Genomic DNA, 23,238 nt, shown 5'->3' on the forward strand with positions numbered 1-23,238 from the left:
AGCCAGGGCAGGAAAAAATGCTTTGTCAGCTCAGGCTCTGCGAAAGGTAGACACCGGGGCTGAGAACAGCCCTGCCATTGGGTAATTGCTTCGGAATTCAGGCTTCACAGCCCTTTCAGAAGTCTCCCACAGCCCCAGCCATAGGCTGTCCTTGGAGTCCCGCTCACTTCCAGTATCATCAGTTTGCCACCCCCCTCCCCAGCAGCGCAGGTTCACAGCGGGGGACCCTGTTCTGCCCTCAGGTCTTCGAGGGCTGATGATAGCCGTAATGATGGCTGCACTCATGTCGTCGCTGACCTCCATCTTTAACAGCAGCAGCACGCTCTTCACGATGGACATCTGGAGGCGCTTGCGGCCCTGCGCAGGAGAGCGGGAGCTGCTGCTGGTGGGACGGTAAGGGAGGGCGGGGAGGGGCTTCTGCAGCGCCACCAACTAACTGCCTGTGGAGTCCTCACCAGACTTGGGGTTTTAAAGGATGTGTAGAATTTTGCTAAGCAGAGAAAGGAGGGAAGAGGCCAGAAGCTGTGCTTCCCCGGCTACGCCAGAGATCTTTCTGAGCCTTCTGGTTTGCTCCAGCTCCCCTGAATGGATCCCAGAGCTAATTCTCAAATCGGCCACATCCAGGCCACACGGATGTCCCTAGTCTCAGGTGGCCAACACCCTGGCTCTTCTGAAGACCCGCAGTTTCTTCTGGGCCCCCTGCAGGACACTTCTGCCCTACCCAAGTGCTTGGCTGTGTGGGGGTGAGGTGGGGGGAAGGGTATTGGCCAGAGCATTGGAGAGTGGTCTCCTAGTGTGCCTGCTCTCTTCCCAATATCAAGGGCCAACTGCAGCCTTCTTCCTGAAGCGGGGCTGCCAGGCCTGGGGCAGGGGCTCTCCCAGCAGCTGGCTTCTGTGGGAAGAGCCCTGTTGGGACATGCCTGGGAACCGGGATGTCATGAGCTCATCCGCAGGCAGCGAGCCTCTGGCCTCTGTAGTAGTACAAGTTCTTATCTACCAGCCCGGGTCACGTGACTCCTGACCACCTGTATGCTCCTGCCTCCCTGAGGCTGCTGTGTGACCAGAGGCTAGTCCCTCTGAGAGACACCTTTTTCCTTGAAAGAAGTCCCTTCAAACTCCCACCTCCTAGGCCCTGGGTCTGGACACCTCCCTGTCCCGAAATGGGTGCCCCATTCTCTGGCCTGGGGCTGTGGTAGCCCTGGTAGTCTGGCCTGTGGCCCTCATGCTTCTTGTCTCATTGGCCTCCCAGAAACAGGCTCTTCGTACCTGTTTTCACTGTAAGCCAAGAGAGCTGTCAGAGGCGGAATTGGTGTGTTGTGAATCCACAGTGATGACCCCTCCTTTACTCCCCTCCCTGCTGTCCCCTCTGCCTTGGTTCTATGTCCAGCCGGGCAATGCGGAGGTCTCAGAGGCCCTTCCTCCCCGACACACACCTCGACAGCCACCTGGGAGAGAGTGGGGGTGTGCGCGCCCCCTGGAGGCTGTTGTAGGAAGAGGCCTGCTCCTCCAGGAGCCTGGCTTGAGCAGGCGGCGGGCGGTGAGACTCTTCACACCAGGCCCAGCAGCTGCTAGCCCCTCGGGCTGGAGGGCGTGTCGGTGGAGGCCGCCTGGCTTTGAAGACGCCGCGCCCAGCTGTGCGCCAGTCTAAGGGTTCATTAGCCTCAATCAAAGGCACCTCCTCCTCCTCCTGCCACCCTCTGCCTCCAGCCTGGCCAGGAGGAGAGGCCGGGGGAGGACCCACCCACCTGCACACAGTCCCTCAGTCTTGCATGCCGTGGTCGTGGTCGCCCACTCCGGGAGAGGACTCAACCAAGTGGGATTCCGGCTCTAGAAGAGGGGCTGCACCTTTGCGGTCTCAGGGTTTCCCCTGAGGCCCGCAGACCCACACTGCCCCTGGTGGATCTGTTTTGCAAGGCCAGCCCCCAAAGCTCCTCTTTGGAGGAGCGAAGCACCCCTGGGTCGCTAGTGGGTAGGTTGGGGGTCACCCGCCAAGGGCTGAGGGCTGAGAGCCAAGAATGTGCTGGCTGGGATGTGCAGTTTTCGCCAAGAAGGAAGACGATCCGAGAGTGGTCTAAGTCCCACTAGGCTGGCCCAGACGCCAGGGCCACTGTGTCATTCACAGTCCCCATAGGCCTGGCGAGCTTAGGAAAACACTGCAGGACCCAAGCACGAGCGTGCCTGCAGAGGGGGCACACAGAGAGGAGAAGGCCGGAGCAGAGCCGAGTGACTGGGAGTCGTGGCAGAGGAAGGAGCAGGAGCTCCTGGTTCCTGGTGGCCAGAGCTGAGACGGGCAGAGGGAACCAGAGGCAGGTTTGGGGGAGCAGGGAAGATGCAGAGCTGAGGCAGGGCTGGCCGCTGCCTCCCGCAGGCTAGTCATCGTGGTGCTCGTCGGTGTGAGCGTGGCCTGGATCCCCATCCTGCAGGGCTCCAACAGCGGACAGCTGTTCATCTACATGCAGTCAGTGACCAGCTCGCTGGCGCCCCCTGTCACCGCCATCTTCATCATGGGCATCTTCTGGCGGAGGGCCAATGAGCGGGTAGGTGGCACAGACAGGTCCGGTGTGGTACCTTAAGCGTGCCCTGTGAGTCCTTTGAGATGTTCCTCTGTCTCTCCTTTCCTCAGGGGGCCTTCTGGGGCCTGATGGCGGGGCTGCTGCTGGGCGCCCTGAGGCTGGTCCTGGAATTCCTGCACCCAGAGCCCCCCTGCGGCCAAGCAGACACTCGGCCAGCCCTTCTCCGAAATATACACTACTTGCACTTTGCCATTGCCCTCTTCCTCCTCACCTGTGCTGTTGTGGCCGCTGGGAGCCTACTGAGCCCGCCGCCTCAGCAAAGACAGGTGAGGCGGTCCTGTCTCCTGACCCTAGTGACCACAGGCCCCATTCCTGACCTGTCTCTGATGGATTCCCGACTCTACTCACATCCAGGTCTCTGTCTCTCTCTGACTCCAGTCATTCTCACCGTTGACTCCTAACCCTTCCTTGCCCAGACCTTTGTCTTTGTAACTTCTTCCTTTAACTGACTGGAACCCTCTCTGGGGCCACTCTATCCTGCCATATGTCCTGTACCTCTTCCCTGCAGATTGAAAACCTCACCTGGTGGACTCTGGCTCCAAACCTGACCTTAGGAACAAAAGCAGGTAAGTGAGCAAGCCTGGCATTGCTTTTCTCCCCTCCCCAGGCTGGAGCTAAAGGTATAGACACCCAAGTGTAGCCTGCATCCCTCACTGTCCTATCTCAACCTCCCCTAGGCAACAGCCAAACACCCCAGAAACGTGCTTTCTGGACCCGCGTGTGTAATTTCAACGCCATCTTCCTCATGTGTGTCAACATCTTCTTCTACGCCTATTTTGCCTGATGCCACCACCCCGGTGGGAAGGTGGGAGCTTCAAGCCCTTAGGCCACCTTCCTTCCTTGGTTGGACATGGAGGCCCAAGGAAACAGAATTTGCCTACAGATATACAGTGAGTCAGTACCAAATGTCTGTCTGAGCCAGCAGACCCGGAGCTCTGCAATGTAGCAGAGAATCATTTCAAAACAGCACTAAAGAAGTCAGATATGGGGAGAAAGATTTTGTTAGGTGTCCACTGGTTAATGTTTTATTTTCAATACGTGGGTTCAGGTTGGAAGCATAGGGTATGCCAAGCTCACAGCTTAAAGGGTCTTGGGCCAGCCCTGGACTCAGAGAGAACCTCAGGTGCCTGTAGTCTGGGCTCTTCAAGGGACCAAAGACAACCTGTCTGTCTGTCTGTCTCCCCTAAAGCCCTTCACCATGCCAGGCCATGCCAAATCTGACTCAGTTTTCGAAATCTGAAGGTTGCTCTGACTCTGGACAGAGGCAGCTCAGGGTCCCTCCATGGCCAGGCACCACCCCCTTGGACTTCAGTTCAGTCAATGCTGGCATAGGCTGGCTCTTCCTCCCCAACCGGCATAGCCCAGGCCTCCAAGCTGGTCTCTGCCTACAGCCAACAGGAGGGAACCCACTGCATGGCATCTGCCCCTATTGCACCTCTTCCAATGGGATTCACCTCTGTATCGCCTCATTCCAGGGCTGGTGGGGTGAGGCCAGGAGGTCCCAGGTTATTGGAGTAGGAGGAACTGCTCTGCACTCTGAAAGTCATGGTTGCCCAGGGCTAAGCCACATTCCCAGAAGGGCCTCTGGAAGACTGGCAGCGGCGGCTGCTCAAGGGGAGCACTCTCCGAGCTGAGCCCCAGCCAGTAGCAGTTGGTCCTCAGATCTGGAGAGGGTGGGCCTCGGTAGTAGTGGGTGACATCACCAACCCCGGAGACAGACCATCGGGAGGGAAGCGGGGAAGCTTGTGCTCCCAGCCTAGAGGTGACCGACGTCGGTCCCAGTTAGTGTGAAGAAGCTGCGCCCGGAGCATCGCTCCTCTGGTCTTGTGGGGTCACAGGTGTACCGGCTGCACGTAGCTACGTGGGAAGAAGCCCAGGCGCCCGCCGGCCCTGCCCCGCCACCAGTGCGGGTCATCACACTCCACGACTTCCACGATGTCACCTCGGCGGAGGCTAAGCTGAGATGGGTCCTGTGCCGAGAAGTCAAACTGGGCCTGGGCAAAGCAGGCCCGGGGCGGCTGCGGAGGAGTAGCAAGCAGAATAATCAGGCACCTTTGGAGGCAGCGAGCTCTCTGTACCCGGGAGCCCCATGGGAGAATCGGGCTTGTGCTAGGGGCTGTGGGGCCTCTGCCGCTCACAGAGTGGGACTTAAGTCCTGGCCTTGGTGGAACTTGGTTAGGCCCCCGATTCTCTCTGGGTCCTATTCCCTACCTCTGGGCCCACACAAAAATGGTAACTGATGCCAGGCATGGAAATGCTTCCTGGCACAGCCCCCTCAGGCTTGGGGGAGGGGGACCTTTGCTCCTGCTATGGGCTCTCAGGTCTGGGTTGTGGGTGTGGTTTCAGTTCATCTCTGCTTCCTTGGTGCCACTATCTTCCCTACTGCTCTTGCCAGGCACCTGCTGTGCCCAGCAAAGGCCCTCTTCTCTGCATCTGCTGAGCCTGCAGAAACTTCAAAACGATAGCATCAGTGGGCTCTGCCCAGGAAGGAAGAGGCTCGCCCTGCCCCCTGCCGATGGGTGACCCCAGGGCTCTGGCAGAGCCAGTACAGGGGAGCAGATAGCAACTCAGCCCCTCCCTTCTACTAAGCAGGGCTAGCCTAGGTGGTGAGCAGGAGGGACAAGGTTTGGGCCACTGGGTCCCAGAAACCAGGAGCTTCCAGCCATGTGGATACCATTGGGGTCTCTGAAGTTAGCGTATCTCTCCTGATAAAGCAAACTCCTCAGCTCATCCTATTGAATGAACAGGGAACACCCAGGCCCAGCTAAGGGTTGAAGTGGCCCTGAGGGTATCTAGGAAGAGGAGAAAAACACAAAGCCTGACTGTGTGGAGTCAGCCCTCCCCAGGCCTTGGCTGGAGTCACGCTCCCCTCCCTCTCGGCAGCACTCAAGTTCAAATCTGCCCAGGTCTTGATTTGTCCTGACCTCTAAGCAAAACACCGTGTTGCACTAATAACCCAGTCGGCTGGTGTCGTCACCCTAATGAGAGTGAGAGCTGCTCCTGGCTCCTTGATGAAAGGGCTGGCTGCTGGCAAATTGCTGTTATTGTGAAGGCCAGGGGTGGATGGGGCTCCCTACACCACCACGGCCCCTGAGGGATCACGCTGCTCGGACCCTCCTTAGGGAGCAGAGACCAGGAGAGGCCTCCCGTGAGCTGGCTCACTCTCAGCCTCGGTTTCCCCATCTGTATAACAATGGTGAGGTGCTCATAGTGCAGAGCGCCAGGCTCATCCCAGCACTTGGGAGGCTGCGCTAGGAGGAGCATTTGAAGGCCAATCTGTTGTGCATAGCACATTTTGGGCCAGCCAGGGCTACACAGAAATACCCTGCCCGAGAACGAACCAAAACCCTGAAACCCAAACCCAAATCGGAATGCACATCCCACCTCGGTGTGTGGTACTCAGCAGGTGCTCAGTGGTGCATAAGCATTTATTGAGCACCTGCTGCACACTGCAGTCTGTTGGCAAGGTGGGATTTCTGCACTGTCCCCTACCTTCTATACTTGCCCAGCCCCATCCTTGCTTAACTCCAATAGGGAACCACACTCATGCCGCTTTGGGGACCTGAGCTTCAGGGGAAGGTGAGGAGAGAGCCCTCCGACTCGGGGCTCCCCGGCCCGTCTTTACCTTGAGCACTGGCTGCTCGTCACACAGAAAGACCTGCCGCCTCTTGGCAATGGTGGTGGTTCTGTAGAAGTCGACCAGCTCGTTGAGGGAGTTGAACTTCTCTTCCCACAGGAAGTACTTCCCTGAGGCCTCTCGAAGCACCTTGAAGTGCTGCACCTGGTCGCCATAACTGGGGGGAAGGGGGGAGAGAGCAGGGGAAGACCCAGAACTTCAGATCTGCCCCCACCCTGGAGCCAGGCCCTACTCTGGGGAGCTCTAGAGTCAAAGGAGGCAGAGTACTGGGAGCCATCGGAATATGGGATTCGGGGTTAGGGGCTCCAGGCAAGGCCGCTTCCTAGCAGTGTGACTCCAGGCAAGTCATTGTAACGTCTCAGAACCTCAGCTTTCTCAGAGGGATAACACTTCCCTGGGATAAGAAAGCTGGAAAGTGTTGACTGGCTTCTGGTGTCATCCCTGGGCACCTCTGAGAGCGTCTCTTTCACACCTCCTCAGCATGCCCTCAGGGCTTTGGCATTCTCCCTCCTCCCCTGCACATCCCCTCCCCCACCCAGGCCTCACAGTACTCTGGGGACAGAGTCCTAAGATCCTCCTGATTCCCACCTAACTCTGCCTGTGAGAGGCACCCTGGTGTTTTGAGTTTTCCACCTCCTTCCTTTCTCCTCAAGAGCCTTCCGTGGCTGGCTGCCATTCCCCTCCTGATGAATCCAACTCTTCAGATTCAAGAGCTGGTTTCTTGTCTTCATTGGCCTCTCTGACACCAAGGGCCCCTTTCTTTCTAATTCTTTGCTCAGCCTTTTCGTTAATGCCACCAAACTGCACCAAGTCTGTTCCACTCCCACTAAAGCAAAAGCAAACCATCCTCTTAGGGACCTGTGCAGGCCTAGCCCACAACCCCAACAGCCTGCTAGTGTGAGTGAGTGGGCATCATAAATTCCCATAAACCCCCTTCCTGTCATGGGGTGGCTGGTCCTGCCTCCCTGCCTGATGCGCAGGAGGGAAACTGAGGCCTGAGTGCAGCCACAACCTGTTCAGAAATCCACAGGGTGGCTGGGTGGGGCCGCCTCTCCCCACGGACCATCAGAGTAGCTAGCTCTCTGATTGATTACGGGTGGTGGCCATGGCAGTTGTCATTCCCCCTGGGATATTATGTCCCAGATATTATTCCAAATGCAACCTGCTCCCAGGACTGCGCCATCCGCAAAGACCAACCCCCTCCTGAGTTCTGCAGCCCCACCTCACCCTCTGCTGCTCCTCTTCTCACTCAGCCCTGGGGCTGGGCTGCTTCACAGGGTTAAGAGTGGAGATTTAGGATGAAGACAGCTCAGGAATCCCAGGACGCTCCCTGCCCAGCCCAGTCTAAGGCCTGGAGAGGGTGTTGGCTCCCACCTGTAACCCTGGCAGGGTTTGTAACCCCGGAGTCCAGTTTGAGGCCAGCCTAGATAGACTACATAAACACCCTTTCTTGGCCTCGGCCTTCAAGCAGAAAAGAATTCTTGCATTCCTACTCATGTTCAAGCCCCTGATAAACTGTCCCCTCTGGAGAGCTGATCTCACACCCCTCATCAGGGGTCAACTTTGGTCTCTGCATTCTTACACAGCCTTACTGCTCACAAAATTCACAAAGGCTTGAGACAGGCACCAGAATTGGGGAGACCGAGCTGCCCTGAGAGCGCCCTCTCCCAGCCCTCTATGCCTTCAGCCCTCACCACAGAGCCAACCTGAGGGCCCCTCGCCACAGGCTTCACTGAGGGCTTTTCCATTCAGGCTGTAGCCACCAGGTGACCTGGCCTCGAGCCAGCCCTACCAGCAAGTTACAGCGTTGCCGTGTGCCTTGGGAAGGGCCAGTTTCCACAAGAGGAAACTGCCACAATTCCCATGAGGACTCACACAAAACTGCTTTTGAGCTGACAGCAGAGTGTCCACAGTGGCTAAGATACAGATGCCAACGGCGGGGGGGGGGGGGGGGGGGGGGGGCACCCGGCCGGCCCCGGGGGGGGGGGGGGGGGGGGAGTGGGTCCACCTCTCTGGCCTCAGGTGTAGTTGCATGGGAAGGGGTCATTGTGAACAACAGAGTGACTTGGTGTGGCTAAGAGTACAGAGACCCAGTAAGACTAGATGGGGTGGGGCAGGGCAGGTTCCGGAAACCTGAATCCTTGTTCTTCCATAAGCAGCTCAGAGCCTGAGGCTTGGAGAATTTTGGAGAGGGATGCTCTCGGATCCCATGGGAGAACTGGGGGACAGGGCACAGGGCCAAGAGTTCAGGAGCTTTCCACCACCTGTCCGCTGGGAAATCTTCAGGGCCGGGCAGTATGGACAGTCTGGACTGTATGCGGCATGTCTTGTTTTTCTGCAACCTGCCCTGCAGCTGCCCCTCTTTCCCAGCTGAGGAAGGCTGAGCTGTCTGAGAGGGGTCAGCCCCTCTACGTCACCATCCCACCCTGCCCCTGAGCCCCAGAGCTGGGTTCTGAAGAGGAGGCAGTGTGGGCCAGACTCCCAGGGGTCTGAAGTATGTCCTGGTACACTCTCTCTTTACCTAGCTCCACCTCTTCGGAGGTCACTGCCCTCGCCCCTTGCTGGGCAGTGCTCTGGGACCCTGACCCCAACCCCCACAGGGGACTGTGCCAAACCTGGTCCTTGCTTTCAGAAAGCTTAAGGTCTTAGTCAGGCCAGTCCCGCTCAGCAAGTTTTTCCTGCCTAGTGGAAGCAGCAGCAGCAGCAGCAAAGAGGGGAACCAAGGTTGGGTGGGCAGGAGCCCAAGCTCCCATCTTCCCAGCTGGGGCTCAGCTGGGCCAGGTCTGGCCCTCGCTGCTCTGTCCACTGGAGAGCAAGGGAGAGTCCTCCCTGCAGCACAGGGAGAAGAGAGGTGACCTGGAAAGGACCAGGTGCAGAAGAAAGAGTCCCCTGCTGGGTCTTTGTCTCAGGAAATGTTCTGTCTGGACAAGTTTCTCAGCCCTCTCAGTGTTGGTTTCTTTACCTGCACACTGGGATCAGGCAGCCACAGCCCTGCCTCATTTTCCCCAGGTGCCATTAGCTCCTAACCATGTGCTCTTCATCACTCTAGCAGTGTTCAGGGACTGAGGAGCTTTGTCCTATTTTTTGGTGACCGCAGGGACAGAGCCTGGTTCACAGTAGGTGTTGAGAGCGACACCAGTCCGGTGGACGAGACAAGTGTGCATTAACTCCAAGGCACCCATAGCCAGAAAGGAAGCAAGACGCTTTAAACTGGGACTGTCTCCCATCAGCCATGACAGAAGAGTCTTCAGTGGCCTGGATAGGAGTATGTGGGAAAGTTAGGCAGACAGGTGCCAGCCGGTGGGCACATTTTAATCTTATCTCAGGATCCCTGGCCCAAGCAAGGAGGAAGCGAGGGTGGAGGCGGCCACCTGGTGGCCTCAGGTGCAATTGCATTCCCTGCTGTGTAAGCACTGGCCGGTCCACCTCGGGAAGGGCCTTGTGGGGTGTGTGCCAGGATTTCTTGGAGCTCTCCTACTAGGAAACTGTCCCAGAGCACTGCCATCTCTCCTTCCAGTCAGGCTTCTTACCATCGAACAGACCTCACTGTACGACCTCTGGATTGTCGCAAGTGCCTAGCCCCCTCAGCCCCCAGCAGGGCTCCACTCACGCTGAAGGCCTGCCTCTGCTGCCCTTTCCCCCTTGGACTGTGTCCCCTGTTTTTGGACTTCCTTCTACACCTGCCCGTGGCAAAACTTCTGGGTCTATGTGAATCCCATCATGCTTCCTGGCTTCTGCCTCTGTCCCAGGGCAGCTGGACAGGGCCAACCCTCCAAGAGCTGCCAAGGCAGCCTGGGTCTGTGGAGAACTCAAGAGGGGTGTAATAGGACAGTGTCCTCTCTGTCCAGGCCTAGTCTGTGTTAGGTGTCCATTCGGCCATGTGACCTTGGGACTCGGGGACACTTGCAGGAATTACTGAGGCTGGACTATCTTCCTGGTAGGTGTCATTCCTAGGAGCCACTTCCTGCTGTACCCAGTTGGGAGCCAAGAGACAGGGATGGACAGGACAGCCTCAGGACCCTGGTGTATGCAGCATGCCAGATGGGCAAGAAAGCTGAGGAAGGTGTGGGGGACCCTCCTGGAGTAGCCAACGGCTGCTGCACAGTTGGGTGGCTGCTGAGCAGCTGCGGGGACAGAACGCGTGGTGCACAGGGCTGTGTCCCAAGAGCAGTAGCTCCATCGTGGGCTGGGCCCTGCAGCTCCACGGGCAACCAGAGCAGAAGGGAAGAACAGCGGTCCGCAGGAGCCGGAAGGTCTTCACATACTTCCCCGATCCTCAGCGTGCATGTTGTGGAAAGCCTCTGGCCAGAGGTCAAGCCTGGCCCGGAAGCAAGCGTTCTTGAAGAGCCGCATACAGGCCACACCTCCCTTTAGCACAGTAGCATGTCCCAAGCTTTGTACCCTCTGCCATGTGCTTCCCTCCCCCAGCCGGGGGTGAGCCAGGCTCCGCACCTTGCTCCTACTGCTCCCACCTCATGGCTTTCGGGGTGCTTGCACGAGACATCGGGACATCCCACCTTGGGGGCTTTGAAGTGCAGCTCCCTTTGCCCAGAAGTCTCCCCTGGGTACCAGGCGGAAGATTTTTCCCCAGCAGCCTTCCCCAGGTACCCTCCTGATGCAGGCGCGTGTTTCCTTTTCTGTCACCACAGTGAAGCCATTTTTCCCCTTTAGTGCTGTTTCTGCAGCTTCCAGCCAGTCTGGCCTGACTTAGAAGCCAGGGTTGGCAGCCAGGGGCTGACCCCGCTGCCCGAGGTCCTTGTCTGCTGTACCAGGCTGAAGAGTGTTCGTGTTAATCGGCCACATGGCCCCCAGTCCAACGACCTTGCTTTGGCTTTTGTTGCCAGGCACTATCCCACAAGGTGTGAGTTCCTCCCTATGGAGCAAATCCGACATTCTGCTCCAGGTAGACTGACTCATTCTTGCAATGACCGATTTTGCCTGCGAGGAAACAGGCTCGGCGAGGTTAAACAACCAGCCCTGTGCCACACAGCCACAATGTGACAGCACCAGAATTACAAGTACCAGGCCTCAGGGTCTGTCCTCCCGACAACATTGTCAGCAGCACTTCCTGAGCACCAGCCTGGGCCCCAAGTGGGCATGCTCCCCCTTCTAACCAAGAAGCCTCCACAGCTGGCTCACCGACCAGGCAAGGAAGTCTGGCCCTCTTGGACTGCCAGCTGAGGCCGCAGCAGTTGGCTCTTAGCACGACCCTGTGCTCTTCAGGGCTCAGACCACTGCTTGCTTCCTTGCCCTTTGCCCAGCCATCAGCCCTGCCAGGCCCACCCCGCCCTGACCCCGGAGCTCACTTCACAGAGACTGAGAACTCGCCAGGGGAACTCTCGCTCTCCCGGATCAGGAAGGCTCCTAGGTGGTTGCGCTTCATCAGAGTTTCTTCAGCCAGCTGCCTAGAAATCCTGCCCGAGTACCACCTGTGGGGAGAGGGGACCGTGTCTGCAGGTGGCAGGGCTGGCCCTGGCTCCCCGGTATCGGTGTGCCCATTTTACACACGGGGAAACTGAGAAGTGGGGAAGAGAATCAAGGTCACACAGCAGAGGCAAACGAGAGCTGAGGCAACCTGTTCCTGCTGTTTCCTACCAGGCCAGACCAACCCAAGACAGAAAAACCAGCCTCCAGTGCTCTGCCACCAGCTGGCACGCCTCAGTCTGGCTGGTAGAGGGAGAATATTCTTTCTTTTTAAAAATGTATTCTTACTATTTTTCTAATTATGTGTATGTATATATATATATATACATACAGATAGATAGATAGATAGATAGATAGATAGATAGATAGATAGATAGATAGATAGATAAGAGGATCAAGAAGAGGGTGTCAGAGCCCCGGGAGCTGGAGTAACAGGTGGCTGTGAGCTGCCTGATGTGGATGTTAGAAACCAAACACAGGTCCCCTCCAAGAGCAGAATGCACTATTACCCGCTCAGCTAGCCTTGATTTTTTTTTTTTAACATTAAAATGATTTGTTTATTTCTGTTTGGGCACAAAAATGTGCGGGAATGTACATCCCACGTCTATGTAGGCCAGAGGACGCCTGTCAGTTCTCCCTTTTCACCATTTATTTTAAGTCCTGGGGACTGTTCAAGTCACCAGGCAGCGAGCACCTTTAACCACTGTCTCAGGACTGATTTTAAACAGTTAAAGTGTAAAGTCGTGCTGGGGCATGGGTCAGGGGTGAAGTGCCGGCCTGGCGTGTGAAAGGCTCTGTTTGTCCTCAGCACCACAAGTAAACATGGATGACATCCGTAATAGTGGCCCCTCTTCCCTGTGCCCCTCCCAGGCAGGAGCAGGCTGGGTACAGACGGAACTGCACCAGCTAAGCCTTTGACAAGGCAGGAGCAGCCTCTCCTGGGGTCCTTGCTGTCTGCTGGGCTAGCCAGCTTCTGTGGCTGGGCCTTGAGGGCTTTTCCAGCCAGTGGCTCTCAGCTCACCGATCCCAGGGCATTTTATTGAATCCTTGGCTAATGTGCTAGACCAGGAGGGGATTCTCTGGGCGATGAGGAGTCTTGAGAAAACTGCCTGCCATGCCTGGATGTGACTCCAAACTCCACACTTCGGAACTTGGTCTCTGTGATGGCTCTTCTTGGTTGTCAACTTGGCTACATCTGGAATTAACTAAAACCCCAAAATAGAGGGGAGGCCTGTGAGGGAATTTTGCTCAGTTTGAAGTCAGAAGATCAGAGGTATCTGAGCCAGATCCCTGAGGTAAGAAGACACACCTTCAATCCAGAGCTTTCAAGCTGGGAAAACCCACCTCTGATCGTCCTGCTGTAAGCCTATATAAGGATACGGAAGAAGAGAGTTTTGCTCTCTGCCTACTTTTCCTTGCCTCGCTAGTGAGTCCATTCCTTCACTGGCATTAGAGCCTACTTCTTCAGGGTTCCAGCATGCACTGAAGACCAGCTGAGACATGCTGCTTTGGGGACTGAGTGACACTGGATTCTTGGATTTTCCATTCATAGTCAGCCATTGTTATTTTAATTGGATCAGAGAGAGATTCTATAAGTTCTGCTACTCTAGAGAATCCTAATATAATCTCCAAGCAGCAAAGGTGAGAAGTGGGACCGCTAGGGTGACGGGGTCATGGATGATGGTTCTAGCAGGCTGTGAGCTATGGAGAAAGGGGTTCACTTGCTTGAAGGACAGTTGGAGGAAGTTCTAACACTCAGTTCTCATCACTCTGTCTTTGACTACATTGTGTTGCGTCTTATACTGAGATGGAGTGTGAAAACCAGGGAGGCCTGGGGTCTCCTGAGATGCTGCATAGCAAGTCTGAGGTTCGCTCACACAGAGTTGCTCTCACAGGCTCGCTGTCCCTCTCTGCTGGCTCCTGAAGGGCCTCCACTACCTAGCTGTAATCCCAGCCTACATCTTGCAGGCTAAGTGATCCTGGACAAGAAACCCAATCTCTCTAAGCCTCGGCTGGTCTGTAAGATGGGTTTGGTTTTGTTTTGTTTTGTTTTTGTTTGCTTATTTGAAAGAGGGTCTCTCTGTGTAGTCTTGGCTGTCCTAGAACTTGCTCTGTAGACCAGGCTAGCCTCGAACTCACAGAGATTTGTCTGCCTTCACCTCTGCCTACTTCTGCCTCCCAAGTGCTGGGATTAAACACACTACCAGCCCGACTATAAGATGTTAATAGTTCCCACCTAGGCGGGCAGTTGGGCGGCTGTAGGAACACAGAAACCTGGAGGTGTTTGTACCTGCTGCTGTGATAACATGCTTTATACCCCACCTCCCACACATCCCTGGGCCTGTCTCTGTCATCTCTGGCAAACTTCTATTCTAACCTCCAGGCCCAGGGACCTAGGCTTTTCCTGAGCCCTCGCTGGCCCTATAATCACCTCATTACCCTTCAACTCCACTGAGAATACGGGGTCTGTGTCTCTGGGTCCAGAGGCAGAGGACACCCCGGGGCTCAGGAAGAAAGTGGGTCGGCATAGGCAGAAGCCTTCTAGGATCATAGCCCTTCTCCCCTACCCCACAATCAGATCCTTTACCTCCTCAGCTGTTTTGGTCCAGGGCAGGGTCTGAGGTTACCAAACTGGGCCAGATGCAGGCCTCTTAGGATCTGGCTAGCACCTGATCATGTTCCTGCATGGTCCAAGGAGGGTTAGAGCTGCCTCCAATTACCAGGGTCTTGGGTTCCTTGATTCTGAGCATCCTAATGGACCCTCCTTCCTTAAGGTCTCCATGACAACCTGACCCAGGACTGCAGCCCTTGCAATCCCTTTCCTCCTGGCCCTGGGTCAGGGCTTCTCTGCAGTTCGGACTCTACAGCCTTCCAACCTCCTCCTTATGCCCCAGACCTCGCCTGGCTAGCTCCCAGGCTGCATGCTATGCTTTTCTGTCTTCCCCTGTGTCCTCCTTCTCCTGCTTCTGGGTGAGGGAATGCCTGGCATTAAGGCCAGCAGAGTGGTTTGGGACGGGGACTGGGGACGGGGACCCTGGACAGGGCCATGCTCGGCACAGGATGCTGGAGATGGTGGCAGCTTTGAAAACAAGCAGAAAAAGACAAAGAGGAAATACCCTTTGGGCTCCACCCTGTACCTCCTTCCCTTCCACACAGCCACACAGCACAGCTCCCACCTGCTGACTGAGCTCCACCCCTGGCCCAGCACCCCCGTGGCTCCCTGCTCTCTTGGCTCAGCACCCTGAGCTCTTCCTGCCCGTCCCCAGGACTAAAGGTTCTGCTCATTGCTTTCCTTGGCTCATTCTGGCTTACTCCCCTCTTTCACCTTCTGCTGAAAATGTCAAAAGCCATTGCCTTTGTCTACACAGCCAACTCTTATATATCCCTCAGCGTCCGTCTCACTCATCGCCACCCCTTCTGAGAGGCACCTGCCTCTCAGAAAGGCTGCCTGCAGAAAGGCTGCCTGCCTTTCTGTATCCCACTGTTCTGATCCCCCTGTCTCTGTGTTTGGCTCTCTGGAACCTGACCAATGTCCCAGATGCCATTTAAAGTGTATCCAGTAGGTATACAAGGTCTGTTTAGCTGCCAGATCTTCTGAAAGCAATACTGAATGCCCTCTGCTAAGAACCTGACCTAGGTCCCAGGCCGAGACATCTGGGCCAAACTGTGCTCCTAGTCCACCCCTGTCCCAGACCGGTCAGCCAGGGTCCATCTCCTTGGGGTGTGTTGTATCCAGGGCCACCCCAAGCAGCTTGGCTCTGGCAAGGCAAGGTGGGGTTGCATAGCCTCCAGCTGCATGAGACTACTCACGGGTGTGGCTTTACACGGATGTAGTTCTTGGGAACAAAACCCTCGGCTCCTCGGAGCTCGGCCTTGTACCAGTTCTGGTCATCCTCCATGTTCAGGATCTGTAGGCAGAAGCAATATGGCCACTTAGCCACTTGATGAGGTCCTGCTGCCTGCAGCAGCTCCCAGGCCTCTCACAGAGGCCAGAGCTCTGGAGGAGGACCCTTTGCATCTCACAGGCCAAGCCTGCCTACCAGCAGATGGACATCTACAGGAGGCCTGGGACTCCTGGTGGGACAGCTGAGACCAGGCAGGTTTGGGGTCAGGGCATGGGACACTTTGACCCCTATGCTCTCCCATCCAGACCCCCACGGCACCCCAGGAAAAGGAAATAGATGTGTCTCCTTGGCTCTTGACTGAGCTGTGTTTGCAGGAGCCCAGAGCAGCCAATCAATGACCACTGAGATGGGACATGAAGTTGGAGGCCCCCAGATGGGTCAGGGAGCCCTAACAGGCTATCTCGGGTCACATGTCTTTAGCGTTCGGGGTGACAGTGATAATCAGGAATAGGGGAACAGGTAAAATAGCCCATGTTTTGATGAAGCCAGTTCCCAGGTTCTGGCCCAGACGCTTGGGCCCCTGTCACCCCAAGTGGACTAGCCAGAACTGGGCAGAGAATCGCTGTGTAAAACCACTGAAAGGTGGAAAGCACCCTCCATCCCATGGGAACATTTGCCCTCAGTCACTCCAGTTCTTGAGCAACCTGAAGAAGCTGACGTCATCAAGCGATGTTTCACAAATGGGCTCAGAGAAGGAGTGAACTTGGCCAGTCCTGCGTGGCATTGACTGCCCTACAGCTGGTATAGAGCTTTTGCTGGTCTTAGGGGCCTCAGTCCACTGGCTTTAACCCCGCTCTACTCCTGCTTTGTTCCTGGAGCCAGGCCTGAGGCCCTTCTCTGGTTAGGAGCAGGCTGCAGAGCGGGCTGCACCAGGGTGATAGAAACAGCAAGACAGACATGCCTAAGTCTGATCCGCAGGTGAGGAGCAGCCAAAAGGCTGGGCTTGTGCCTCAGCCCAGTCCTGGGCACCCCCACCCCCATCCCTGGGAGGCACTGAAGCCAGGCTGAGTCCTTCCTTCCTTCCTTCCTTCCTGGCTGGAAAAAGGTCAGGGGCAATGGACAAACGGAAGCAGGTAGCTGGCTTAGGACCACTTTCACCCCAAATGAACCAAAACTTCCCCAGTGTGGCCAGAGCTTGGGAAAGAAGTCCTAGCCAGTGCTCTGGAGCTCTGGCTACTTTTGCTGTGTCTAGTGATTTGTGGCTCCAGCGTCCTTGTCTGTTCAGCAGGAACAGTTGTGGCCAGCCATGCAATGTCTCACACTGTAGTGCCCACGTGACCATGTGCCCTTAACCCCTGCTGTTCTGCTTCCGCCCATCTCTCTGTTGAGACCAGGCATGCTTCTGTGCCTACCTGGCTGAATTCTTACTGTCAGTGGAGCCTGGACCTTTGGAGCTGCAGGAACCTCCCAGAGAACACACTTCAGAGCCTGTCTGCCTGCTCCTCCCTTCCCCCAGCCCTACCCAATGCTGGCCTTCCTACTGTCCCCAGATGCAGTCACCAACAGATCTTTACTGAGCACCTACTCTGTGCAGACAGCAAAAGGAGTCCTGGAAATGCAGTGAGTGACAGGAGCCTGTGTCAAAGAACACAAGAGACAAAGAAACGGCAGTGTCAAGCAGTGTGGAGGGCTGTGGGAGCCACTGTCTGGACAAAGGCACAGAGATGAAGATGCCCCAATTTACAAGAAAGAACCAGCTAGTTTGGTGGCCCATTCCTATTACCCCAGCACTTAAAAGGCTGAGGCAAGAAGATCCTGGCGTTCCAGGTCTGTTTGGGATAGTTAGATCCTGTTTGTAGTTCTCCACCCTCCGAAAGAAAGAAAAGGAAAGAAGAGAAAAGAAAAGAAAGCAAGCAATGGTGAAAAGATAGGGGGAATGGTGTCCAAGGGGAAGAGGCGGGGCAAAAGTCCTGAAATGGACCCAACTTTAGCTCCTTAGAAGGAGGCCATGGGTCTGGCTGTTGCTGGAGGCAGTTGCTCTCTGCGCGTACTGAGGAGCCCTGCACCAAGGGGGCTTGGGGGCAGGGAGAGATACTCAGATTCCAGGCAGAGCTGGGGGGACTCAGGCAGGTGCGGGGTGCATGGGTGCCATTGGCTTCCCAAGGAGATATTCATCTGGGTCTCTGGAGCAAGCTAATCAAGGAGAAACTGTGTGTGTGTGTGTGTGTGTGTGTGTGTGTGTGTGTGTGTGTGTGTACATGCGTGTGAGTGGCAGACACACAGAGAGAGTGTGTGTGGCAGAGAGGAAGTTGTGTCCCACCTGCAAGCTGTCACCACTTGGTGTGACGTGGTGACGCCCACTGGAGCCCAGCAGCGGAGGGGCCTGGCACCAGCACACAGTGTAACCCTGGCCAGAGAGGAAGCGGGGCTTCGGTACATGTGGCTGTAAGCTACATGTCTGTCTAAGCTACAGACAGCAGAGAGAGACTGCAGTGAGGTGGGGAAGCGCCCTGGAGTCAGATTCAAAGCGATGCCGAAAAGCCTCAGAATGAAGATACTGAGTAATATTTAACACAACGTGCCAACAAACTGAGATGAGAGGAAGCGTGGGTGTGTGATAGTTCTAATGCATGAACTCATTTCAGCCTGTTAGCGTGTATCAATCCAGTTCATCACAGCTAGCAGCTGACAGCTGGCTGAGTCTCCTTGCCAGTCTAAAACAGGTCTGAAGGACGGCGAGTTAAAATCGACGCAAAAACAGCCAGGAACAGCCAGTGCAAGGACCTTGAAGTGCAACCTAGAGGCAGAGTGTATGCCTCCTGTGCCCAAGGTCCTGAGTTCACCCTGAGCACTGGATGAAAAAGGGGGGGGAGGGCGTTACAATGCATAAGCCTCTGTTCCAGCACTGAGGAGGGGAAGGAGGAGGATCACTGCAGGTTTGAGGCTAGCCTGGGCTACTTAGTGAACTCAAGGCCAGCCTGAAAGAGGGCCGGGGAAGATGGCTCAGCAGATAAAGGCGCTTGCTGCCAAGCTTGATGACCCGGGTCCAAATCCGGAGACCCCACCCCACACGGTGGCAGGAGAGAACCGACTTGACACGTTGTTCCCTGACCTCTCCAAGTGCACTGTGGCGCCTGCCACCCGCCCCGCCCCCACTCACACACGATGAGCAAATAAGCATAACTTTACGAAAAGGAAGAAAGCATGCAAATAAAAGAATGTGACTTTGCTCTTGGACAGCCCTGACAATTCCACCCACCCACCCCCAACCCCCCACCCCCCTCACCCCCCCGCTCAGAGATTTCAGGTGCTCTGGGGTGCGGAGGATTGGCTTTTCCCCCACCCCCACCTGGCTGGTGCTGAGTTCTTCCACAGTGGTAGGGCTCTGCCCTCAGCCTCCTGCGTGCTGGGATGGTTGGCTGTGCCACCACACCCACTCAGGTTCAGTTCAGTTCGGTTGTGTCTAAATTGTGCTGTGTCCACCACCAGAACACCAGCTGCCTGAAGGTGGCAATCCTATCTGCCTGGCTGTTAGCTTAGCCAGACTCTAGACCCGGACCTAGCCTGCCGCATGCTCCAGGGTCCTGGCTGGTGGAAGAAAAGTGTCTGGTTATGAAGAGAGTTTCTGGGCCATACAACAGATTATTTTATTTTTCATTTATTCATTTTGTCCAGGCAAACTCCTAGGCTCAGGCAATTCTCCCGCTTCAGCAGCATCAGGAGTACTGAAACTACAGGGAAATGCCACCAGGCCTGTGCAAATTTTCTTCTCTTCTGTTCTTTGTTTGTTTGTTTTCCTTCGAGACACATTTCTCTACATGTAGCCCTGGCTGTCAAGGAACTTGCTCTGTAGACCAGGCTGGACTCAAACTGACAGAGATCCACCTGCCCCTGCCTCCTGCGTGCTGGGATTAAAGGGTGCCACCCCCTACCCCCAGTTCTTAGTGTAAAAATTTAGAGCTTTTTAAACATTTCCAAGATATTCATCTAGAGTAATGGTTCTCAACCTTTAGGTCTCGACCCTTTGAAGGCTGAATGGGCCCTTTTACAGGCTCACCTAAGACCACTGGAAAACATAGACATTTATATTGTGACTCACAACAGTAGCAAAACTATCCTCTATCTCTCTCTCTCTATATATATATATGTATGTGTGTGTGTATATGTATACATATACATATATATATACACACACATACATATATATAATTTCTTGGAGCCCTCTAAAGCCAGGCATAGTGGTGCACACCTTTAATTCCAGCACTTGGGAGGCAGAAGCAGGTGGATCTCTGTGAGTTCAAGGCCAGCCTGACCGTACATAGTGAGTTCCAGAACAGACAGGGCTACACAGAGAAACCCTGTCTGGAAAAAAACCAAACAAAACATGGCAAAAAAAAAAAAAAAAAAAAAAAAAAAAGAGTTCTTCAAGTATCCTCACCATTGAGAAGTTTTTCTGTCTTTCTGTCTCTTCTGCTCCAGCAGGCCCAGACTCCTCCTTTCCCTCGCAACTTTTATCAGACTCTTCACATGGGTAAAGGGGCCTTTGGGAAAGCTGTTTCTGGGCTGGGTGCTCCAGCTTCCCCGGTCTCTTTCACATCCGCCACCTCCCCGTGGCTCCCTGGTCTTGACATGAGCCTCTTGTGCTTTCCTTCCATACACACCCCCACACACACCGAAAGCCGACTGTGCAAACTGTTCCTGCCTTGCACTTCCATGTCCCCGTTCTTGTGGGCTTCTGACGGGTAGATGGACTCCCTCACCTTCCTCAGTAGACTCTCAGCAAAGCTCCCCCTGCTTGTCTTGGGAGTCTGCGAAGGAGGAGGCTGTCACTCTTGACATCAGTTACCCCAGGGACCTCGCTGGTTCCTCTGAGCCTGGACGTTCCAACTACCCTCCAGCCTCAAATGTGTGTGAGAATATACCCCAGGGCGGTCTCCAGAGCAGCTGAGGGCTCTGAGCTAAGCTTAGATTCCCCACGGAGTCTCCCACCCTAGGCCCTTCTCAGGCCAAAGTGGTTGAGTGGCATGGGACCCAGGGCCAACAGCTTAGGTAAATACAGGTGCCAGCACCCTAGCTGGAAGAAAGGGACGCACAAAGCATGGGGCTGCTTTAGACCCATACTAGCCTTTGAACTCCAGCTAGAGCTTTAGACACCCAGGGGAACTGAACAAAGAAAAGCCTGAGACTTTAAAGCAAAAGAGGTTGGTTCATGCTAAACTACACACATACAATCACCTCCCCAAGCCTCGCTCATACGGCCTTCCACACCCAAGAACTCCGAACTGAGCCCGGGACCCATGAACAGGGTGGCTTCAAAGAGTCTGTCTCCGTGCTTGAACTGTGGGGCTGGGACTCAGTGTGGAAGCCACCTAGCCCTGTGCCTGTGGCTCCGGTGGGTCACCGGGAGGGCTGTGGAGGGCACAGGACAGGCTGTTAGCATTCCAGTGCCCATGATCCAGCATGGCCACTCCCCAAACCTTGACAGTGGCCCCTGGGCTCTCCTGTGGTGCACAAACCCTCAGTAAGGGCATTCCCAGTAGAGATTTCACACACACACACACACACACACACACACACACACACACACACACACCTATCCACCATTTCGATTCAGCATATCATTCTATTTCCACTTTCCCCTCATTAATGCTGGACACTTAAATGCCAGCTATTTTAGCCCAGTTAGGTTAGGGTGTCTGCTTATTCTCACTTCTCTCACACACACACATTCTCTCTCTCCCCCATTCTATTACTCATCTCAAAACTTGTCTTTTAAACTTCTTTAAAAAAACAAAACAAACAAACCAGAAAACTGTGGTATTGAAGCAACCCCTATCAGGTACTGTGGCAACTATCTCAAACTCTCCCAGTGACTAATAAATACTATTCCCATTTCCTAGATGGGGAAACTGAGGAGAGCAAAGATGGCTAAACTGAGCCTGTCCCTCACAGCCTAGACTACCAGGACTCTCCTGGGTCCTGGTTCCAACCTTGCCACCCCTGTTGGCACACTCAGCCTTGCCCCAGCCCCCTGTACCTTGAGCGTGTCCCCCTTGTTGAAGGCCAGCTCGTCACTCTCGGTGGCGTGAAAGCTGTACAGGGCTACAGACTCCATCCCTCTGTCCCTGGGCTTCTGCCTTGGACTCAGCAGCTACAGCTTCCTGCTTCCTGCAGTGGTGGACCACTTCCTCTGTTTTGAGTGTTTGTTCTTTTGAAGCTGGAGCCGGAAACTGCTCTGGATGGGGGAGAAACAGGAAACAGAGACATGTCACCCGTGTCGCAGCTCAGGGAGGGTGTGCTCACACACCCACTTGGGCTGTGGGGGAGTCGCAGCGTCCCTACTATGGCTGGCACAGAGACATCCCGTGCTTGGCCTCTGTCTCAGAGCATCCCAGTGTCTTGTCCTGTTCAGGTCTTCTATTGCTGTAATGACACCATGACCAAAAGCACCTTGGAGAAGGCTTGTTTGGCTTACAGGTTATAGTCTATCGGGAGAGCTGGGAACTTGGAGGCGGGAACTGACGTAGAGGCCGCAGAGGAACGCTGCTTGCTGGCTTGCTCCCATGGCTTACTCAGCACGCTTTCTTATAACCCAGGACCACCTGCCCAGGGGTCAGCCAAACTCTCCCACATCGATCATTAATCAAGAAAATGCCCCACAGACCTGCCTACAGGCCAACTCTCAACTGAAGTTTCGTCTTCTCAGATGACCCTGGCTTGTGTCAAGTTGAAAAAAAAAAAAATCTAACCAGAGCACTAGTGACACTTCTAGAGATCCCTAACCACCTGCCACATCAACCCCAAATTCCAGCCCCTGTGCAAGACCCTTCCACATATCAACTCTCACACACTCCGAGAGGCCCCCACAGTCCCCTCTTAGTCCCCCCAACGCTCACTGCAAGCAAACCCCAGGCTCCAACCACTGTGGTGGACACACTGCTCCTCCCTACTTGCCACCCTTTGTCCTCCTTCTGCTCCCAGGAAACTCCTATTCCCCTATCAAAACCTCACTTATAAGGCTCGCGTTCTGCTTTAAACATCAGGGACCGCCTGAGCTACATGGGGCTTATGGTCTGCAGGAATGACAACGAAATCTCTTCCGTGAGATCGTTAAGGGTTATGACATTGGTGCAGACAGCCATGTTGTGAGTATTGGAGGGCAAAGTACAGCAGGGAGAAATGCAGCTATGCATTTGGAACCAGAGTTCTCCAGTAGGACCCACAGAGAACCAGCACTCTCCAAACCGCCAGGGATAGCAACAGAGAACCTAGGCTGTTGCATGGGAACCAGATAGATCCAGGTGAAGCCAGTTTTTTGTTGTTGTTGTTTTGTTTTGTTTTGTTTTAATGAAGATGTTTTCCTAGCAGATGGGGAGATGGCTCAGTGGTTAAGAGCATTGGTTGCTGGACCAGGGTTTGAGTCCCAGCACCTATGCAGTGGCTCACCTGGAACTCCAGTCCCAGAGACTCAGTTACCTTCTTCTGGCTCCTGTGAGCACCAAGAACAAAAGCGGTGCACAGACGTGCATGCAGTCAAAATACTCATAAACACACACACAAAAATCGAGAGAGGCAGACTTTTTAAATACATAGATTAAGCCGGGTGTGGTGACACACACCTGTAATCCCAGCACTCAGGGAGGCAGAGGCAGGTGGATCTCTGTGAGTCCAAAGCCAGCCTGGTCTACAAAGAGAGTCCAGGACAGCCAAGGCTAAACAGAGAAACTCTATCTTGAAAAACAAAAAAAAAAAAAAAAAA

At 55.0% G+C, this 23,238-nt stretch overlaps 2 protein-coding genes across 5 annotated transcripts in view; one reads left to right on the top strand and one right to left on the bottom strand.

Moving 5' to 3' along the window:
* The window catches only part of Slc5a10 (solute carrier family 5 member 10), a 46,142-nt gene extending 42,784 nt beyond the window's left edge, over positions 1-3,358 (top strand). For all 4 annotated transcript variants that reach the window (XM_055594324.1, XM_055594325.1, XM_055594327.1 and 1 more), the window contains 5 exons: positions 243-393; positions 2,369-2,537; positions 2,624-2,839; positions 3,082-3,139; positions 3,251-3,358. In XM_055594324.1, the coding sequence (XP_055450299.1) occupies positions 243-393; positions 2,369-2,537; positions 2,624-2,839; positions 3,082-3,139; positions 3,251-3,357 (701 nt within the window). In that variant the 3' untranslated portion in view covers position 3,358. The remainder of the gene's footprint in view (positions 1-242; positions 394-2,368; positions 2,538-2,623; positions 2,840-3,081; positions 3,140-3,250) is intronic.
* A 973-nt stretch (positions 3,359-4,331) lies between these two features.
* Positions 4,332-21,652, bottom strand: LOC129666907 (GRB2-related adapter protein). Its single transcript, XM_055594273.1, has 5 exons — positions 21,517-21,652; positions 15,445-15,542; positions 11,517-11,639; positions 6,199-6,367; positions 4,332-4,591 (listed from the first exon to the last, which is right to left on the bottom strand). Exons 1-5 carry the CDS (start codon positions 21,592-21,594, stop codon positions 4,406-4,408), a joined length of 654 nt encoding a protein of 217 aa, XP_055450248.1. The 5' UTR covers positions 21,595-21,652; the 3' UTR covers positions 4,332-4,405.
* Positions 21,653-23,238: the final 1,586 nt, after the last annotated feature.

The sequence above is a fragment of the Psammomys obesus genome, unplaced genomic scaffold, assembly GCF_907164565.1.
Source record: "Psammomys obesus unplaced genomic scaffold, mPsaObe1.curated_primary_1811, whole genome shotgun sequence".
Lineage (NCBI taxonomy): Eukaryota > Metazoa > Chordata > Mammalia > Rodentia > Muridae > Psammomys > Psammomys obesus.

What these genes read in the sequence shown, in the direction of transcription:
- LOC129666907 (XM_055594273.1), bottom strand. Translation starts at nt 21,594, where the DNA reads ATGGAGTCTGTAGCCCTGTACAGCTTTCACGCCACCGAGAGTGACGAG. An exon ending in ATCCGTGTAAAGCCACACCC is followed by an intron (nt 11,640 to 15,444) that starts GTGAGTAGTCTC and finishes CTCTCCCCACAG; the next exon opens with GTGGTACTCGGGCAGGATTT. An exon ending in ACGAGCAGCCAGTGCTCAAG is followed by an intron (nt 4,592 to 6,198) that starts GTAAAGACGGGC and finishes ACTCCTCCGCAG; the next exon opens with CCGCCCCGGGCCTGCTTTGC.